Source organism: Tiliqua scincoides, chromosome 3, assembly GCF_035046505.1.
Source record: "Tiliqua scincoides isolate rTilSci1 chromosome 3, rTilSci1.hap2, whole genome shotgun sequence".
Taxonomy (NCBI): domain Eukaryota; kingdom Metazoa; phylum Chordata; class Lepidosauria; order Squamata; family Scincidae; genus Tiliqua; species Tiliqua scincoides.
The window spans coordinates 113,528,307-113,547,958 of record NC_089823.1 but is presented as its reverse complement, the minus strand read 5'-3'; the positions used below and the strand labels follow the sequence as shown (position 1 = coordinate 113,547,958).

Below are 19,652 nucleotides of genomic sequence, written 5' to 3'. Positions count from 1 at the left end.
CAGATACATACTTCGTTAATTCTTACTTCTCACAGCATTTTCAGGTCATTTGGTAGCAGCACAAAAAATTGATCGATGTCTAGCCTATCAACTCCTTACAAGCTGCATAGAATCTACATCAGACTATAGCCAGCCCCTTATTTTGACTGGTAACCTGAAAAGCCAACTTGATTATGAATATCACAGTTAAGGGCAGAACAATAGGAAACCTGAGAAGCAGGAACCATCTTTGAGAAAGGTGGCAAAAGATGGTATAACTATCCATGTCCATCAACATATTCCTTCTATTTCCTTCATGGCGGTGGGGGGGGAGTGCCTCCTCCTAAGATGGTGGATGAGACCTACCCAGTTTGTTACAACACTGCTCTCCCAGGAACAGTTTTCCAACCTAACTGGCTAGCCCAGGCACAGAGTCTGATGGAAAAATGTTAACAGAAGACTTCATGGCAACATCACCAATGTGAGACGTCAATCTTCCATTGTACCTCCTCCACAGAATAAAGTGGTATCCAACAACAGGTACCTGGATGGTTAATATTTTAATTGGTAAGGGGCATGGTATTTCCCATACATTTCTATGAGCAATTGAATGGCATGTAGGAGGCCATGTTTTTCCAGGTGAGTTTAGGCTGAAAATGAACACAATTTATGAGTTAAATTGTCTGACGAAAATGAATTGGGAAAGCACTTCATGAAGTAAGGCCATTAAAAAAGAAGCATTTCTGATATAGCAGTCTTCTCTATTCTTGGTTTAACTACTATCAAAATGTGTGTTTTAGCTGTTTGGAAATAAAAATTCTTACACATCTATTAGACTTTCACTGTATAAAAATGTACAGCGGCTTTATTGACATGTACATTCCATCATGTTTACAGCTGCAAGATATGAGGCACACTCAGTATTGCACTTCATTAAAATTTCAGGCTCAAACATAACCCAGAAGTGTAAATGAAACTGCTGTTTGCATTTAGTAATTCTTATACAGGACAAACATTGATATCTTTATATACAGCGTGGTACTGGTTACATTTATGCCTTCCTAACACTTTTTAATAACAGTCTAAGAAATAAACAAGAATATCCCTCTTTTCCACCTCTGCATGTGATGCAGTTACAATTGTACAGGATTACAAAAAAGTCAGTATACAATAATCCACTTTGTCTTCATTTGATATCCAGCATCATTTGGAGTTCATGGAAATAGAAAGCCTTCAACGCTTCTTTGACAGCAGTTATTTCTCTGGAAGTGTCCAATGCATTGTAGCTGATGCGCATAATGGCCACATGCAAACACCTCACAAGTGTTGATGTTTTGGGTTGTAAATGTCTATTTTCCACAGCAAGGTATACATGGCATTTGGCATCCTTCTTGCACTGTAAATTGTTTGGTTTCCTTGGAATATGAAATGGTCCCATCCTCCCTCTATCTGTGGCTTAGTTTTAACCTAGGACACTTATGGGTTGACAGCAGTTTGGCAAATAAGAGGACTATGGATTAAAATGTATGTGCATTTCTGCAGACTCCACAACCTAGTGCAAATTCCTCACCAGTGGGTGGATGAACCACATGAAGGGGACATTCTGTTCCTTCAAGTTGCTTGCCCTTGGGACCTGCAAAGAAAGATTAAGAGAAAATGAGACGTATAAAGATCTTGACATTAATTCTTAGAAATGCATACATTTAAATAGTGGTTTTCTAGACCTGAAGGGATTCCATATTTCTTTAGCTTGATGTATGAATCCCAATTGTCTTTTACAGCTGGAGACCACATGTGATTATGTAATCCTCATTTTGCCACAATGCTTCTATCATCGAGTATGGTAGTCACTTTTCTGGTCAAGTGTGCCACACTCCCTGCTTATGAGAATCATCTGGCATGAGCAGAAGTAGCTAGTTTCGCAAATCAGGTGACATGCAAAACTGCTTATAAGAGAATGCATGTTACATGAACCACTTTGCCAGAAGACGGCATATAGTTTCAATTTCTTGATTCATGAAGAGTGCTACCCCTGTAGCAGTATGGGACAGTAAAATATCTGTATTCAAACCAAAGCTCAATGTGACATGATGAAACTTTATGTGTAGGTTACATGGGATTATTTGTTACATTGCTTTTGTGATGTTAATTATGTCAAAAAAGGTTCTGATTGATTTATTCATTGATTACCTCAATTTCTCATGTAAAATATATTAAAAGTAATTTTCTCTGTATTTCTAAAACTATCCTGAAAACAATGTGGTAAAAGCCTCTAAAAAATATTACCTGACCCACATGGACTACTATCCTAAGCTACTTTAACTTTCATTAAAGTATTACCTGCAGGACAATGTGGAAGTTCTTCTTTCGGAATACTCGTCATTCTTTGGAAATCGTCATGACAAGCATTGCAAAAATGTGTTGTTCCAAAGCAGAAAAACACAGCAACTGAGCAGCAATAGCGGCACTTATACTCTAGAAAATCTGTACCATGTTTTGGGCACATCTGTAAACAAAACAAAAAAAGGGAAAATCCTTTTTTAAAAAAATGCTAGGACAAACAAGACAGAATGACATTTTGCTCTGTAAGTTTGACAGGTTTAAAAAATTCTGACATCTGTAAGCATGCTTGCCTACCTGAGCCCTTGAAACATCAGAGCAGGCACCACAAATGAGCTCTCTTGGATCGTAATCATCCCCCTGGCCAGCCTCAGCATCACATCGTGCTTCTCCACCAAAATAAGCCTAAGAGGGAACACAAAAAGGGTAGATAAGACATGATATGTTTAGGGCAAAGTAAATTATTAACAAATGAATGAATTTGCAAATGAGGGGAGCTATAGAAACATGCCATTAGTTCAGTGTTTCTCAAGCACAGTACACTGGTGATACTCGTGGTTTCTGGTGGGACTCGAAGGACCCCCAGACCCCCGCCACCAGGCAATACAACCACTAATGCAACATGACAAGCAGCAGTAGAAGGCTTGGCTCAGCAGGCACAGCTCCAGTGTGCACTTTTTGTGCACCTGGAAAAGCCCGTCTGCCCTGAGTCTCTTACTGGTGTTTGTTGCATTGCATTTGACTGCTCAATAAGGAAGTAACAAGTGATGACATCATTGCCAGTTACTTCTGGTGGTATTTCACAACAGGTGGCCCATGCAAAGTGGCAAGGTGAGGGACAAATGTTGAAAAACGCAGAATTAATTCATACTATCTCCTTTTGTCTGCATTTACAAGATATATTGGGCTGTGATAACAATTTAAGTTGGGTGTTTATGTTGTTGTTTCCACATCTCAACAGCCCATTCTGGTGGGGAATAATGGGGAAGGCAGTATGCAGCAGTGTGGGAATTAGAGAAGGGCAGGGAATGCAAAGAAAAGAGACTGTTCTCTCTTGTTGTTTCCTTTATTTTCATCAACTCCCAACATCAAAAACTTCACAAAGGGTTGAACCCTAGGAAGGTTAATCACAACAAAGCAGTATTAAGTGCACAAAGCACTAATCAGTGAGATCAGCTCATTTCAAAGGGACTTAAGCTGTAGGCAAAGATAACAGTTATTTCCAAGCAATACACAAGCTTCAGCATCTTCAGGCCACATGTACCTTTTCAATCCTACTTTCCCTCTCTACTTAAAATCCTCATTTTGGCCTCACATTCTTCTGAACCACTCTCTCCTCATCTTTCTTTTCGTATCCTTTTCCTTTTAATGCTTCAACACCATCAGGTTTCAATCTGTCCATCTTTTAAATCCATCTACACAGAAATTTGTAGGAACTAGTATAACTGGTCTGATTGGGTTGCAGCCAAACTTTTGGCACAATAGCATTTGGTGCCTTGGAATTCCTTCCATTCTCAGAAGGAGCACTTTGAAAAGCAGAAGAAGAAGCTCCCAGCTTCAGAGCACTGTTTGGGCCAAAGCTTAGGACCTGCTGACTTTAAGTGGAATGTCACTAGCATGACTCAGATGAAGAGCTGAAACAAAGGCTGACAAATAGATAGCTTTTTTTTGAATAAATACTTATTTCAGCAGTAACAATGGATCAGAAAGTGCTATAATCACGGATTTATGATCTAATAAATTTCTACACAGTTTAGATTACATTTAATTTGGCTAAATACAGATCAGTATTCTTTAAATGTTAACATTTCTTCAGTATTCTTTAAATGTTAACAAAGTATGTGTTTTGACACATTATGCACAGTGAATTTCTTTCCACCCAGGCTAAACGGACAAGAATACATCAGAACACACTAGCTTCTCAAGAAATTTCTGCTGAATCAGACTAATACCTTTTTGCATTTGTAGCAAACATAATAAGCATATCTGTTCATGGCGTAGCCAGCAGGGTCATTATAAAACCGAACTCCAGGTGTTGTGATGGCCTCACTTTTGTGCAGCCCTTCATATTCCAGTCTCATCAGTGCTTTCCTCTTTACATCTTCATAGAGTTCCTTGATTGGATCAAGCAAGTCTTTTAATACTGTATGATTTATTTTGTTCTGTAAGACATTAAAAAAAGGAAAGCATGTAACTACAGCATATAACTACATGTAACTACAAAATATTTGGGACAGGCCTTGTATTTCGCCTGGACTATAGAACAAATGACATTCCATCAGTCTGAAGGTTTGTGTAAACTACATCAGTAACACAAAGGTTATTTTACAGCATCACAAGTTTTAAAGTTGGCTGAGGTTTCTGTCATGGGCAGCACAGACCCCTATGCTGGCTCTCAAGTGTGCCTAGAGTTAGCATTACCGGCATGTTACCCTCTGGCCTGCTGGCACTGATCTCTGTGCAGGAAGGCAAAGGTGATTGTGGCACTGGGTGGCGGAAGAGGGGTGGGAAGGGGGGGCGTTTCTGGGCAGGGGGAAGGACCAGGCCAAGGAGGTGGGTGAGGTAAGCTGCTGCAATACACACCGTATCTTAAACCCTGCTCCCAGGACTGAAAGCACTACATGGGCTGCTTGGATTTGCACCCACTAAATGGCTGGCACAGATCCAAGTAGCCCCATAGGACAGTCTGGGATGTTACATGGGGTAACAAAAAAAGTCCCCTTACCCCAAGGTGACCTCCAACAGCCTCCAACCCTGGGCTGGATACAACACAGGCCATGTAGCCTGGCTGCACCAGCACAGAGTTAGGATGGTGCTCTAAGAGTGTACAAGAATACATAGTGATAACAATGCAGTCCTATGCATGAATACTCAGAAGAAAGCCCCACTGAGTTTAATGGATCACACTCTTAGGTAGGTGTGTACAGAATTGCAGACTAAGGGCCAGTTCCTGATTGATATGTGCTGTCCCTGCACCAGTGCGCACTGCTGCAAACGTGCCATTAGGCACACCTGTGACAGTTTTTGCCAGGTCACTGATGGAGCTGGCTCTGCACGAGTGCGTGCTGGGCCAGCCAGCAGACTGCCACCTGGAGCTCCAGGTGAGTGCCGGGCAGCAGAGGTAAATCTGGGTGGGGGGGAGGCAGAAATGGTGGCAGGGCCTGCTGCCATATCCTGACCCCCCCCCCCCAGTCCAAGAGACCCGACATGGGCCTCCTTGAATCTGCACTCGCTCAATATCGGGTGTAGATCCAAGGAGGACCTCTGGGGCTTACACAGGGTAATGGAGCATAAGCTCCCTTATTCCCCCAGTGGTGCTTCCCAGACCCTTGGGATGCAGTGGTAGCCATTTCAGCATTACTGACACCCCAAATGCTGGGAAGTCATTGGGCTGTAAGTCACTGTTTTATTCTTTGATGGTCACTTATGTAATACTTAACATTTTTAGTGCAGTGAGGTATGTTTCTGCTGGCTACTTCTCACTTTCACACTGTCTATACATTTCAGAACTACATCATATAACCGGCTGTGACTAATGAATGCTAGTGTCTTCCACAGTTACAGTTTATTATGTTAAAAGACTTTTAAAAATCTTATCTTGATGGTATGTTTCCATTCAGTTATTGTGCATGAAATAATTTCCTTTTCCTCCTCTATCCAAACTACACATGATGTTATGTGTATGCATAGATTACTAACTTGCTAACTAAAAAAGTCTTGTATTGTTTGTATATGGTCCAAAGGTACGAGTATAATGTGCAACACAAAGTTACTTTGGTGTTTTCTCTATCATTCATATCCCAGGAAAATGCACTAAACTGCTTTCTCCACTCTTCAGAACATAGTATCTAAGTGACACAAAGACCAGAGACTAGATTTCTATTCAGTTCTCAGAACTGTACAGAAACCTGTTTATTGAAGAGCTGAAACATCAATAACCCTTTGCTTTGTTCCAACTACGGCTCCATGTCTGTTAGAATTAGCTTCTCATAGAAGCAGATCATGAAGGATTCAAGATTTTGCTGCTTTATTCCAAAGTGTTCAAAAGCTCCTTTGCAATTGTTATATTTAATACAACTCTAAAATGGTTAAGTAGATATAAAACATATCACTGTTTTAAAACACCCATATCACTCTATGCTGGGAAACCATGATTCTTGCAACAAGATACGACAACCTTTATATCAACTTATAAAGGATAACATATATCTTATCCCCTGGGAGCTGGGGATAAGAATAGGCCCTCGGTTTGGCTGTACTTGTCATAAGAGGCAACTAAACAGCCACCGGGTAGATGGGACTTGTCAGCCTGGGAAGGCAGCTCATCTGAAAGAAGGAAAACTCTGATCCCAAACCACCACTGCCTTGTGGCTACATCCAGTTATGGAAAAGGCTTCAGAAGTCAACCTCGAGGCAAAATCCGGAGCCGGAATCCCTGAGGCAGTTCATGGCTGAACACAGTCACGTTCTGGCAACTCCTGCAACGCCGCTGGAACCAACCGTATTGGCCTCTGCCTTTCCATTGGACCATTTCAGCGACGTGGAGAGGGGGGATTTGCTGCATGGGTAACAGCCTATCCTCCATACCTACTTTACCCAGGCTTTGCGCACTGGAGAGGACACTCTGTTCCAGAACCACCATTCAGAGCGTGACACCATAGTCTTCCGAGACTGAAGGATGCCAACATATATCAACATATCCACCCACACTAACAGCAAAATCAAGCTGCTTGAGTGTCTGCCTTCATGCTAAATGAGGCCACCCAAAAACATGATAGCAGTTTCTACAGGCTCCCAAGATCTGCAGATGCAGATTCTAATTGTCTGGGAAAGAGGAACTTCCATATTTGTTGCTTCAACAATTAAAAAAAAAAGAGTCAAAAAAGGAATCAGAAACTGGGCAGGCTACCTGACTTGAAGTTTATGGTTGAAAATAGCTGAAACTGAATGTTCAGTTGTCAGCTGAAGAAGGGAGGAGGTCAAGGAAGGGAGAGGCAACTGGCATCCATCCAATGGCTGACACACACATCCCTCTCCCTGGCATTATTCAAAATCAAGACGTTCTTTTACTCATTATAAAGGATGACAAGTTGGTCCTGTGAAGTTGGTCAGTTATTTGTGGCTACAAACATTTAGCTTTTCTTCCACTGCATCACATTTTACTTTAATAACTTTGTGAGTAATTTATAATGACTAAATCAATAGGAATTGTGACACTGGACTGCAGTGGGATGCAGACTCTGCCTTTTGTTTCTTAGGGCACAATCCTAACCAGGTCTACTAAGAAGTAAGTACTATTTTGTTCAATGGGGCTTACTCTCAGGAAAGTGTGGTTAGGATTGCAGCCTTACAGGCCTACACTCCAATTATAAAAATTAACAATTATAGGATATGTGCTCCTCTCTGCTCCCTAAGCTCTACAAATTCAAACCTCCACCCCGCCTCCTCAGCTCGACATGTGCCCCACTCTTCAAACCAACTATATGTTCCTCCCATCCCCATCTTACTCCCTTCATCTCTGTTCATGCTCTCACGCTTCTGAATTTCTCTGGAGGAAAATAAAGGAGTTGATCAATTTTGCCCCTATAAATCCACCTTTTGCTACTTCATCAAAGACTACAACACACTTCTGATCCACATCAAATCTAGGAATTCAAGCATCTCTTCCCTAATTTCCATGCCCAAAGGCATAACCCACTGTCTCTTCCTTACTCTGCTCAAAACGCTGCCCCTGTCTTCAGTGTCCATTTTTGGATCTTGCATAAGCTTCTCATCCTTGCCACAATGTTCATGCTACCTGCTTTCATATCCCATCACATCCCTGTCCCTGACCTTCGCTCTTCTAGCTGTCCTGCTTCACACTTTCTTCTTTGCTACCTTCTATGTCTGGCTCTTATACCAGCTCCTATATTTTCTTTAACTTCTTCCTCAAGCCCTCCTCTTTTCATGAAAACTTTGATCCAACCCTGTAGTTCCCTCACAATACTGTTCCTAGGCCTGAGTAAATGTACATTATGAATTACTGCACATTCTTTCTTAGTCTCTTGAGTCCACTTCCCTCTGCTTCCTCTGTCGCCTTCCTTGTACCTCTTTTAGACAGTGAGCCTTTGAAATACTTGTCTATTTTCTGTTTTTTCTCTCTTCACTTTAAGTAATGTGCCATGCACACAGATGGCACAGTAATAATAAAACCACTGTTTGCAATTTTTCCCAATTTGGTTTTATATGCAAAAAACTGATAATCTGGTCCCTGAGACTAGCATTTGTGCTCACCTTGCATATAGGACAGGACATGAACCCAAATGTTATCCGTGGCCCAAGCCATCTGTTTTCTAGAACGCGGCAACAGCATTGCAAGTGGAATATATGACTACAGTCCAACTGCAAAGAGAAACATTTGTCAATATATCCATAGTAATTATCTTTGACAGACATCATCATATTACCATAGGTGGATAAATTAGCAAAGTGTAAATTCATTTACTACTATGATTTCAAAATAAAAAACTATTAAAAGAATGAATTTCACATAAGACTTGACCAGTGTGACCTATGGTAATTAAAAGGAGGCCTTCAGAAACATGTACCTTGAACTAGAATGCTGATTCCTCTTTGGTGAAGCACAATTTATTACACTTTACTATGAGATATGGAAGCTATTAAACATTTATATGGTTATGTGGAAAGTGGCTAATCCATGTTGGAGGATCCATTGCTCAGTGCTAGCACATAAACGTTCCAGATCCAAACTCCATCATCACTGGTTAAAAGGATCAGGCAGCAGGCAGATGGGAAAGATCTCTGCCTGAGTTCCTGGAGAGCCACTGCCAATCAGAGCAGATAGAACTAAACTAGATGAACCAATAGCTTGACCCTGTATGAGGTGGTTTCATACATTCAGGTTCCTTCACATCCAACTGAAATATAATCAGCCCAGGGTAGACACATTACAGCCACATTACAGCCACATTACAGCCAGTTGCCTTCACTCTGGTTAAAACTCTAAATCAAGTGAAAACCATGTTATAGCTTGGCAAATGAAGCCCAGCAGGATTTGCTGCAGTTTTGCAAGCAGAAGGACAGGTCAGTTGCCTTCAATGTTGCATCTGCAAGTCACAGTTTGCAATACCCATGTCAAACCATTTTTCACATCTTGATTTGTGGTTAAAAATTCTTTATTATGGTTTAGGTGTTCAGACAAAGCACTTGTTTTTCTTAAACCAACATAAAAATCTAACTAGGGCTAAGTATTAGATGTGCATAGGGTCAAAGAGATCAGCCACTAACTGTGTGGCCACTAATCCACTGCCATTAATGAGGGTATGCCACAGAATCTTAATAGGGACCAATTCTGAGGTCCCTCACATGGGCTTCACTTTTGCAATTTGCAGCTCTCAATACTGAAGGTAACATGGCATGTGGAAGACTCAAATACTTCTAATTCCCTAGTGAAGATTGCAGTGTTGCAGACTCACATTACCCACACACAAATCTGCTTCTATGACCCTGAAATGTACATGATGAGAAAGGGTTTATGATGGATATACACAATTGGAAGTGAACAAGATTTTTGGAACCAAAAATGAAGTGTTGGCACTTCACTGGTGCCAATAAGCACCTGAATGGGTACAGTCTGCAGCTGAATAAAACAGGATAGACAAGTACAAAAATACCCTCTAGATCTGCTAGATCAAGATAAATTGGGCAGTGTCTGAGAATCACAATAGTGGAAATGCATGCGTTCTAATGTACTAGTGTTAATGCTGCCAGAAAAAGCACAAATATAGCACAACTATACATTTAATGGCATTGTAATTTTTATGAAGTAGCTCCTCCATCTGTTTAACTATGAACATTTTCATTATTAACACAAAAAATTCATACCTGAATAGCTGGTGCTGCTGAAAGGGCTTCTGTGAAACAAATCATGCACATGTCATCTGCATCTTGTTTAAGGGTGGTGGTGCTCTTATCACAGCCATGCAAACAAGGCAAGCAGTGCTCTTCATTCTTGACTCCTCCACACGGATGGCCACAAGGATGTGTCTTGCTGCAAGCTATCTTAGCATATTCCTATTGGAGACAGACAGTATGAACTATCTTTATAAAAATGTCAACAACATTTATTCTGAAAGTATACAAAATACAGTTGCGATAAGTTTTTAACTGAAAACAGAGGCAGTAATCACCTTCTGCACAGTCTCCTGGTTTATGACAATAATTCCTTTTTCCATTTGTCAGAAATACAAACATCAACTAGCACAAAGGTACAGTGAAGACATTCTGTGTAGTTGTGTGAGAAAACAAGGGGGCAAGAGAAGGAGAGAGGGTGTATCATTTTGTTCCCTGCCACTTCTTCCAATTGTGTGAACAGTTCTCCCTTCCCACTTCTTTAGCAATTTGCTGATGACAAACAGGAGAGAGACTGCAGATAGATGATCATCATTAGGCAACAGCCTTACTATTAATAATTCTTGGCATCTCTGGGATGCAAACAAAGTGTTCCAAACACTTCATATGTATTGTCCTGTAATCCCTACAATTACCCTGCAAAGGACATATTTTTATCCTCACATTATAGGCCAACTAGAGAATTCATGGTAGAGGTGAGATTCATCAGAGGCTTTCTGATTTATAGCACAATGTCTAAGTCATAACCCTAAACCAGCTCTTACACTTATTGCTGCTTGGTTAACCAAAAGCAATAGCACTAAACAGACAATATTACCCATTGGTAGATTACACTGGAAGAATCTCTCAAACGCTAATCCATTCTCTCCTTAAAATATTATTGAAAGGGAAATTCCATAACTTCCTTGTTACAGGTATAAGTTATAAAAGGCAGTTATAAAATTATTATTTTCCTGCTACTGAATATGGAATACTGCTACTGAATATTCTATCCTCTTGATGTTACCTTATATACTTTTAGACAAAATATTCACTTCCTCTAGCTTCAGGACTATGCTCCTGGCTCTTAGGACTGAGCTCCACAAAAATGCATGTAAGAAAACGCCCATATCCAAACTTTTCAAAAGAGAATATGCAGCAGCAAATTCAGATTGGTGAATCAGGAATGCTTAATCCTTCCCCCTGCTTTTCTTTTACTGTACAACTCACTTCCCAATCGTGCTTGTGGGATTAGGTTCATGAGAAAAACAGCAAAAGGAGAAGAGTTAAGCACACTTTCCATGCAAAACTCTTCTGCCCAAAATGACTCCTTTCCAACACTGCTTTTTAAGTGAACTGGAATCAGACAATTTAAATTGCAGTCCCACATTTTTACCCAGGTGGAGGATATTTTTTCTCATATGAAAATGGAACTGAATGCCTACTGAGCATCTAACAAACATCTAACAAACCTGGCAATCAGCATCAGAACAGACACTGCCCACTGCTGATAATTCTGTTCCATTTCTGCACCCACAGAAGCGACATGCTTCAGAGCTGCTTGCCGTGGGTTTGCCTAGATCAACAAGAAAAAAAGGTTAGCATTTCCCCTTCCAAAAGAATACATTTCATTATGAACCAGATAAATATATTTTATCAGTGTAAAAATATACCTTAACAATCATGGAACAACTTCAAATCAAAGAAATATACTGGGTAATCAGAGGGAGCTGCCTTATACTGACCAACTAGTTTAGTATTATCTACTTTCTAGTAATGGTTTTTCAGAATTTTCCCAGCCTTCCATTCCAAAATTCTTTTAATGGAAGAAATCAGAGACCTGCTACACACAAACCATATGCTCTATCACAGAATTATGATTCAAGCAGGTAATTTGACAAGATCATTCAGGGCAAACCAGATTCGGGACTTTCAGCATTAGGTATAGGAGTGAGTCTATTATGTGTTTAATTGACATTCAGATACAAGAGTAACTGAATTCTGTGATCTTGGGCTCTGCATGTCAAAAAAAAAAATGCCTAACCTGACTCTGCTGGCATGTCATCCCCTTCCCCCCCCAAAATTCTTTACATATTCATCTACCCACAGACCTGGGAGCTCCTCCTAGCAAGCTACACACTGAGGGGATGAATCCAGACTTGGAGAAGGAAGGAATCATCCCCGCAGTCAATTGCTTTCTGCAGACTGTGAGAAACCCTGATCAGCGCAAAGAAGATTAGATGTGGGGGTGCCCCTCCCTCCTCCTCCCCTCAGCCAACTGCTTTGTGCAGACTGTGATGAGAAGTCCTGATTGGTACAAAGAAAGGTTCTTTGCACCAATTTGGAAGCAGCACAGTAGCTATCACCATTTTGGGTGGCCTTCCTTGCACGCTTTCCCTTTAATGATACCACCGGGTGAACACTGGCATGTCACCCAAAACTTCATGGCATGTCACCTGTGACAAGCATGTCATAGGCTCTCCATCACTGTAATAGCACCTTCTGTAACTCTTCTGTGCTTTTCCAGAATCACAGCACAGACCTGATGGTGTTACCTAGAAGTGATGCAACAGATAAAGAATTGCACTACTCTAGATAAATGCATACTATTGGAAAACAGTGCTTGAACTTGTTTATAAGGCACTTTGTAATTAAGGGACACTGCTATGAGTCTGTTAACACTGTATGTAGTAAAATGTCAGCTGGAGAATTTAACCTTCTGCCTTGTTTCAGTTTATACAGGCAATACATCGCCTCTTGCTCTAGTGATCAGGATGAAAAGTGATGCATGGAAATGGTACCTGTTTGTTCTCTGAACTCCACCATAGCCTTCATGGTCTTTGAATCTGCTAGTGCCATCAACCAGAACAGTTTGGTCCTGCCACAGCCTTCATGAAGATCCACCTTGATAGCTTCCTCCTCTTCTTTGAATACCTGTCAAGTATGTGTAAATTTAAAAGGTGTTTGGTCAATCAGATCACTTGTATAATAAAAAAAAAATCTGCAATAGTTTGCACACATGGAACTTTGAATTATAAAAATGATTTTCCACCTGACTATTTGAAAATTCTTGTATACTACCTGTCTTTGGTGAGACTTTGTTCGGCGATGAAGATGGAGGAATCTATCACAGTCTGTACACAGATTCCCACAGACATTACATAGGATAATTGCCGCAGTTTCTCCATCATCATGGTTATCACACATGGGCTGAAAGAAAAGAGCAGATTAAGCATAATCTAAAGTTAAACCTTTATTTCTATTCAAGCAAGATAAAAATGACTTTTACTGTTGCAACTGTCATTGACCATTCTATGCGGAAAACATATTTGAAAATGCACACTACATATTAAACTTTAGAAGTAGCACAGAACTATATTATTTTTTCTAGCCACATTCAAGAGATATGTTCCTTGATATATGAAGCATGCATTCCAGCAAAATCCTTGAAACCTGTCAATGCAATACCTGTGATTCTAGCCTCTCTTTAGAAACTGTGCTCTTGGTCTAGTTAGTACCATTATTTCATTCTTCAGAACTTCAAAGTCAAAAGATTATTATAGTTTTTAAAAAAAACAAACATAAAATACATTAAAAAATACATAAACAATACTCCTTTGAGAAATCTTAATCTCTTTCTCAGATTTTTTGTCCCTTTGTGGTGACATAACTGCATTCCAATCTCCCATCAAACAATAACTTGGGTATGAGTAATTTAAGAGTACATCCAATAGTTGCCTAAAAAAACTCCACTTTCTTGATTTGGAGCATACAAACCTAAAAGTAAAGTTCTTACTCCCGAAATTATAACTTCCACAGCCAACCACCTGCCCTTTTCATCTGCAAACACAAATTTTGGTTTTAAATAATCTTTAACGTACATAACCACTCCATTTTTCTTCTTTGAATTTGTTGAAAAAAATTCTTGTCCTAATTTTTTCTGTATTAAGTAATTTGTATGACCTTTTTTAATGTGAGTCTCTAAAAGGCAAATCACATCTTTTTTAAGTTTCTTCAAATAATAAAATATATTTTTCTTCTTATTTGGAGCATTAGCTCCATTAATGTTCCAAGATAGAAACTTATACATAGCTAATCTTCTGTCCTTTTGATTCTCCTGTTCTCTTCTTTCTCCTCCGAATTCCTTCATAAAGTCTTTAGCTTTCTGAACTGTATCTATTCTATAGGTTCTACTCTGAAATCTAAAAGTAACTCCTTCCAATTCACACCATCTGAAAATTTTCTTCTGTTTCAAAACATCCACCAGAAAACTATATTCTTTCCTTTTCTTCAGAATTCTAAGTGGAACCTCCTTCATCACAATGATCTGTACTCCTTCTACTGTGAGCCTTATCTTTGCATGTTGCTGCAGAACCATATCTCTTATCCTTTTTCTTGTGAAATGCACTAATATATCTCTTGGAAGTTTTCTCAACCTTGTATTTACTCTGTAGACTCTATCGATCTCCAACTCCATCTCATTAGGATCACTTTGTGAAAAAAATTGCCGAAATTTCTCTCATCCTGGCTCTTATCTCCTCTCCTTCTGGTATAGCTCTGAATCTTAAAATATTCTCTTTTTGTGCCCGTTCCATCAATGCCAACATATCTTGATTCCTACAATCTCTGACTTCCAAATCCTCAAATTTTGTTTCATGAACTTTTATTGTGTCATTTATCCTTTTTATCTTTGTCTCTGTTTCTTCCCACCTTGCATCCCAACACGACATGTTTGTTTGCAACTGTAATTTCATCTCCTGCATTTCTTGATGTAATGTTTCGAATTTCCCATCCATCCCTTCTATTTTTTTCTGCAAACGATTTTCCATCTTCATTAGTAAATCTTGAATAGCTTCCAGATTCAGCTCTTTCCCTGATGATCTTGGTGGGGTTTTCTCTTTATGTATCTGTTTCAATGTATTACGTCTCCTAGTGGTGGCCATTATCCCTTTGAAAATCTCAGTCTATCACAATCCACAGATAACTATCTTAAATTTCCACATTTAAATGTTTAAGTGTTCTAAATTTAAGTGTTCCAATCTGTAACACTTCACAAGTAGTTGTCTTAATTCGCCACCAGATATCAGTATACTCCTTTATGCAAAAACCTCAGCAAGCAGCCTATTGTTTTAATTTTATTATCTTCTGTTATTAATGTTGGTAACTTAAATGAAGTATTATAACCATAACAAGCTTCTCACTTCCCAGAAGAAATGGTAAACAAAACTGATAAGCTCGAAAAAAAACTTTATCAACACAACAAAAAAGCGAGACCGTCTTCCTTCCGTCCCGCACACTGTAGAGTTTTATTTAAAAAAAAAAACTCCAAAGGAATAAACTCCAAAAGGGTTTTATAAAAACTCTTAACATTTCTCTTCTTAACAATCTCGATCCCAGCTTGAAAATCCACCCAACTGGGCATTTATATTGTATTCCATAATTTCTTTCCTTTTAACTCTTTATAGTTCTTAATTCTTAGTCCTTTAGTTATTTCTTGTCTTGTTGCTGTTAGTCCCTCTTATCTTTTAAGTCCAAATATTTATTTCTCTTTCCCAACTCTGTTCCCCAGAAAAATAAAACTGTAGGAAGGGGGGTCAGGCTTACATTTACGTCTGTGGCTGAGATCGATAGCCTCCAACTCCTTCGCTCTGAAACTGTTTTACACCCAGAGCCTTCGCCCCAGGGAGATAAAAGAGGAGCGTCTGGAGTTAATTGTGGTTAATCTCACGCCATAGCCCCTTTCAGTCCAGGGGTGTTTAGATTAAATCTGACAGACGTATCTGCTGATAAGCAGAGCTTCCAGCAGCTGTCAGCCCGCCATGTCTCCCTAACCGGAAGTACCAAGTCAAAAGGTTTTGAGGCCTGACAACTTTTACTTGGAAAGTGAGGGTCATTAAATCAAAACTTGAAAAGAAACTGAAGTTTGATACTTCTAGACATTTCTCACCATTTGTTTTTGCTGTCCATCTTTTCCCATCCATCTTCCAGAGGACAGTCTGTCTACATGGTCCTGATCAAGCACACAAAGGGATGCAAGAGCCAGCCAGAGCTGTTTAAAAAAAAAAAAAAAAGACAAGATCACAATCTTTTCTTAAGAGAAACCAGTAACAGCCCCTTGGAAAAGAAAGTCAATGTTCAACCAAATACATTGGTTTCCTGAGTTATGAATGATTTATGCAGAGCTGTGCCAGCACTTTTGCGAAGGTGCAGTGCATCCTTTGGTGGAGCTTTCACACACATATGATATCACTGGGCTGGCAAGAGCCAGATTTTTTGACCTATGAATTTTTCAACTTAAATACAATCACCTGGAAGCTAATCACTACATATGCAGGAGATTTAGTGTACTCTCTGTCTCTCTCAATGTGTGTCTTAATCAACGCAAACTACATATTGCAGGTTCTCTCTCTCTTCCTCACACACATACTTATACACCCACCTCAGAGGCACAGTTCCTGAATGTAACATATAAAAGGCAAACAGGCACACACTATTTTACATGTGTAACGCTCCCCTCATTACTTACAACTTTCATGAACTGGATGTCGCATTAACAATTCCAGTCAATGTCTCATCTGCATCTGTTGGTTCTAGAGTTATGGATTCCCTTTATCTTTTATGACCTGAGGATGTGGACGGGATCCCTTGGAGCGGGAGGCTGTCTATATGTCTGCTTGATCCATACCAGGCATGGCTTATTAGATCAGCCCAGGAGGAACTGGCCAAGTAGACAGAGAGGGTGGTGAACTTATCTTTGAGGGAGAGGGTGTTGCCATTAGTTTTAAAATGGTGGTGATTCACTCACTCTTGAAGAAGTCCTCCTGAGACTCCACTGTTCTAGATAATCTCTGGTCAGACTCTAATTTCCTGTTTCTGGGCAATGTAATTGATGGAGTGGTAGTGTCCCAGCTCCAAAACCTCCTGAAAGAAACTGAGTATCTGAATCCCTTACAATTTTGCTTCAGAACTGGCTTTGGGACAGAAATCACCTTGGTAGAAAGGGCGTCTTTGCTGGTCCTGCTGGACATCATACCAGCTTCTGACACCACAGACCAGTGATTTTCAACCTTTTTCATCTCGCAGCACACTGACAAGGCATTAAAAATCAAGGCACACTATCAGGTTTTTGACAATTAACAAGGCACACCATGCTGCCATTGGGGGCTCACATTGCCCATTGGCCCTACTAATAAATGACCTTCCCCCAAATTCCTGTGACACACCTGTGGACCACTCACGGCACACCAATGTGCCATGGCACAATGGTTGAAAATGGTTGCCATAGACCGGGGTGTCCAAACTTTTTGGCAGGAGGGCCACATCATCTCTCTGACACTGTGTTGGGGGCTGGGGAAAAAAGAATTAATTTACATTTCAAATTTGAATAAATTTACATAAATGAATGTATTAGAAATTGAACTGATATAAATGAAGGTCTTGCAATAGCTCAAGGCTTTTAAATAAAGGCTTTGAATAAAGCTTTGAAAGGCTTTGAATAAAGTAAGGCCAGCCTTTCCTTTGCTGCTGCTGCAGCATCACAGACATGAAACAGCAAGCAGTGGAGGGAGTCTTTGTCCCATAGCCCACGTGAGAGGGCAAACAGTTGCCCTCACACTGAGAGTAGTTGCATTGGGCCAGCACGGGCTCTAGCAAGTCTCCAGAGGCTCAATGGAGACTGGGGGCTCCCCGTGGGCCTGATTGGGAGACCCCGAGGGCCACAAGTGGCCCCAGGGCTGGGGTTTGGGCACCCGTGCCATAGACCATGGTGTCCTGTTGGCTTGGGACTTGGAGGCACTGTTTCACAATAGATTTGGCCCTTTTAAGCTGACAGATTCCAGAAGATGACACTGTGGGACTCGTGCAGCACCTATCCTCTGGCTTGTGGGATACAAGAGGGATCCAGCTCGTCCCCCCATGATATTCAACATCTACAGGAAAACACTGGGGTAGATCATTCAAGGTTTTGGAGTTGGGTGTAACCCAGCTGTGTCATTCTGTATCACTAGGAAGGCTGGGAACATACTAGGGTTCTGCCTGGAGGTGGTAGGGAACTAGATAAGGGTCAAACAAATTGTGATCTGGAGAACTGCAATGTAGGTATTGGACTATCAATCTATTCTAAATGGGGTTGCATTCCCTCTGCAGGAGTAGGTTTACTAGCTTCAGTTGATGCACCAACTGTGACCCTACCTGAGTTGATCTGACCAGAGGGCTCCATGTACTGGTGACATCAAGACTCAATTATTGTAACATGCTGTACTTGTGGTTGATCTTGATGACTGTCCAGAAACTGCAAGGAGTGCAGAATGTTGTGGCTTATGTTATTATGGGGACATAGTGGTTTCATTCATTTCTGGAGTAATTCAAAGTGCTGGTTTTGATTCTTTAAAGGTTTGGGATCAGAGGTTCTGAAGGACTGGCTCCTCCCCTATGTGATGACCTGTTCCATGAGATCATCTGGTGGAGCTCTCCTGCATGTGCCACTACTGACTGAGGCTAGGTTGGAGGTAAGATACTCTCTATGGCAACACCACCAACTTTGAAACACCCTCCCAATACAGGTAAGAAATGCCTCCTTCCTGGAAACCTTCTAATGAGGGCTGAAGACATTTTTATTTACATTGGTCTCCTCCCTTTAGTGGAACCCCCCCGCCCCCCCTGCGTAAGCTGTCTCCCTCTTTAAATTCTGCTCTCTTTTATATGCACTTCATTTTAATGTTTTTGTATCTGTGATTTAATTGTATTTTATTGATTGTAAGCCACCTTGAGCATCTTACTCAAGGTGATCTTACATCTTTACCCCTGCTAACTGGTAAGAGGCACTTTTTCAAGTGGGTGCTCCTCTTTTATTCAGCAGGGGGAGAGTAACTGCCTCCCCCCCCAGCAGTGTCTTTTCTAGTGGCTGTCTGCTGGTGTTGCATATTTTTAGATTGTGAGCCCTTTTGGGACAGAGAGCCATTAGTTATTTGATTTTTTTTTCTGTAAACTGCTTTGGGAACTTTTTGTTGAAAAGTGGTATATAAATACTGTTATTATTACTCTTTAAGAGGAAAGGCAGCACATACATCTTTTAAATAAACTAAACAACATGCTGCATATGCTCTCCTTGAGACAATTCTTTGGTTACGCAGATTGATACTAGAGGGAAAAAGGTGCAGAACACAGCATCCAAAATGATTACTGGGCTTGGGCACCTCCCATACAAGGAAAGGCTACATTTATTATATTATCAGAGGTGATCCTGGCCCCAGTACTGCCCAGGTCCACGACAGCAGGCTGCTGCACCCCCCCCCACAAGCCGAGGTGCCACCTCCCCGCCAGGTGGGCTGCCACCCTCTGCCTCCCTTGCGGTGGCCTGGGGAAGGTGTGCAGGGTTGAAAAACATCACTTCTGGTTTCACAGAGGAAACTGGAAGTGATGTTTTCAAGCCCATAGAAGATCTT

At 40.7% G+C, this 19,652-nt stretch overlaps 1 protein-coding gene across 1 annotated transcript in view; it reads right to left on the bottom strand.

Moving 5' to 3' along the window:
- Positions 1-810: 810 nt before the first annotated feature.
- MYCBP2 (MYC binding protein 2) overlaps positions 811-19,652 on the bottom strand; it is a 187,656-nt gene continuing 168,814 nt past the window's right edge. Inside the window, exons 74-83 of the mRNA XM_066618790.1 lie at positions 16,157-16,258; positions 13,291-13,419; positions 13,011-13,143; positions 11,682-11,785; positions 10,204-10,392; positions 8,593-8,700; positions 4,272-4,481; positions 2,617-2,724; positions 2,320-2,485; positions 811-1,612 (exon numbers count right to left, since the gene is read on the bottom strand). Coding sequence (XP_066474887.1) covers positions 1,497-1,612; positions 2,320-2,485; positions 2,617-2,724; positions 4,272-4,481; positions 8,593-8,700; positions 10,204-10,392; positions 11,682-11,785; positions 13,011-13,143; positions 13,291-13,419; positions 16,157-16,258 — 1,365 coding nt within the window. The 3' untranslated portion in view covers positions 811-1,496. The remainder of the gene's footprint in view (positions 1,613-2,319; positions 2,486-2,616; positions 2,725-4,271; positions 4,482-8,592; positions 8,701-10,203; positions 10,393-11,681; positions 11,786-13,010; positions 13,144-13,290; positions 13,420-16,156; positions 16,259-19,652) is intronic.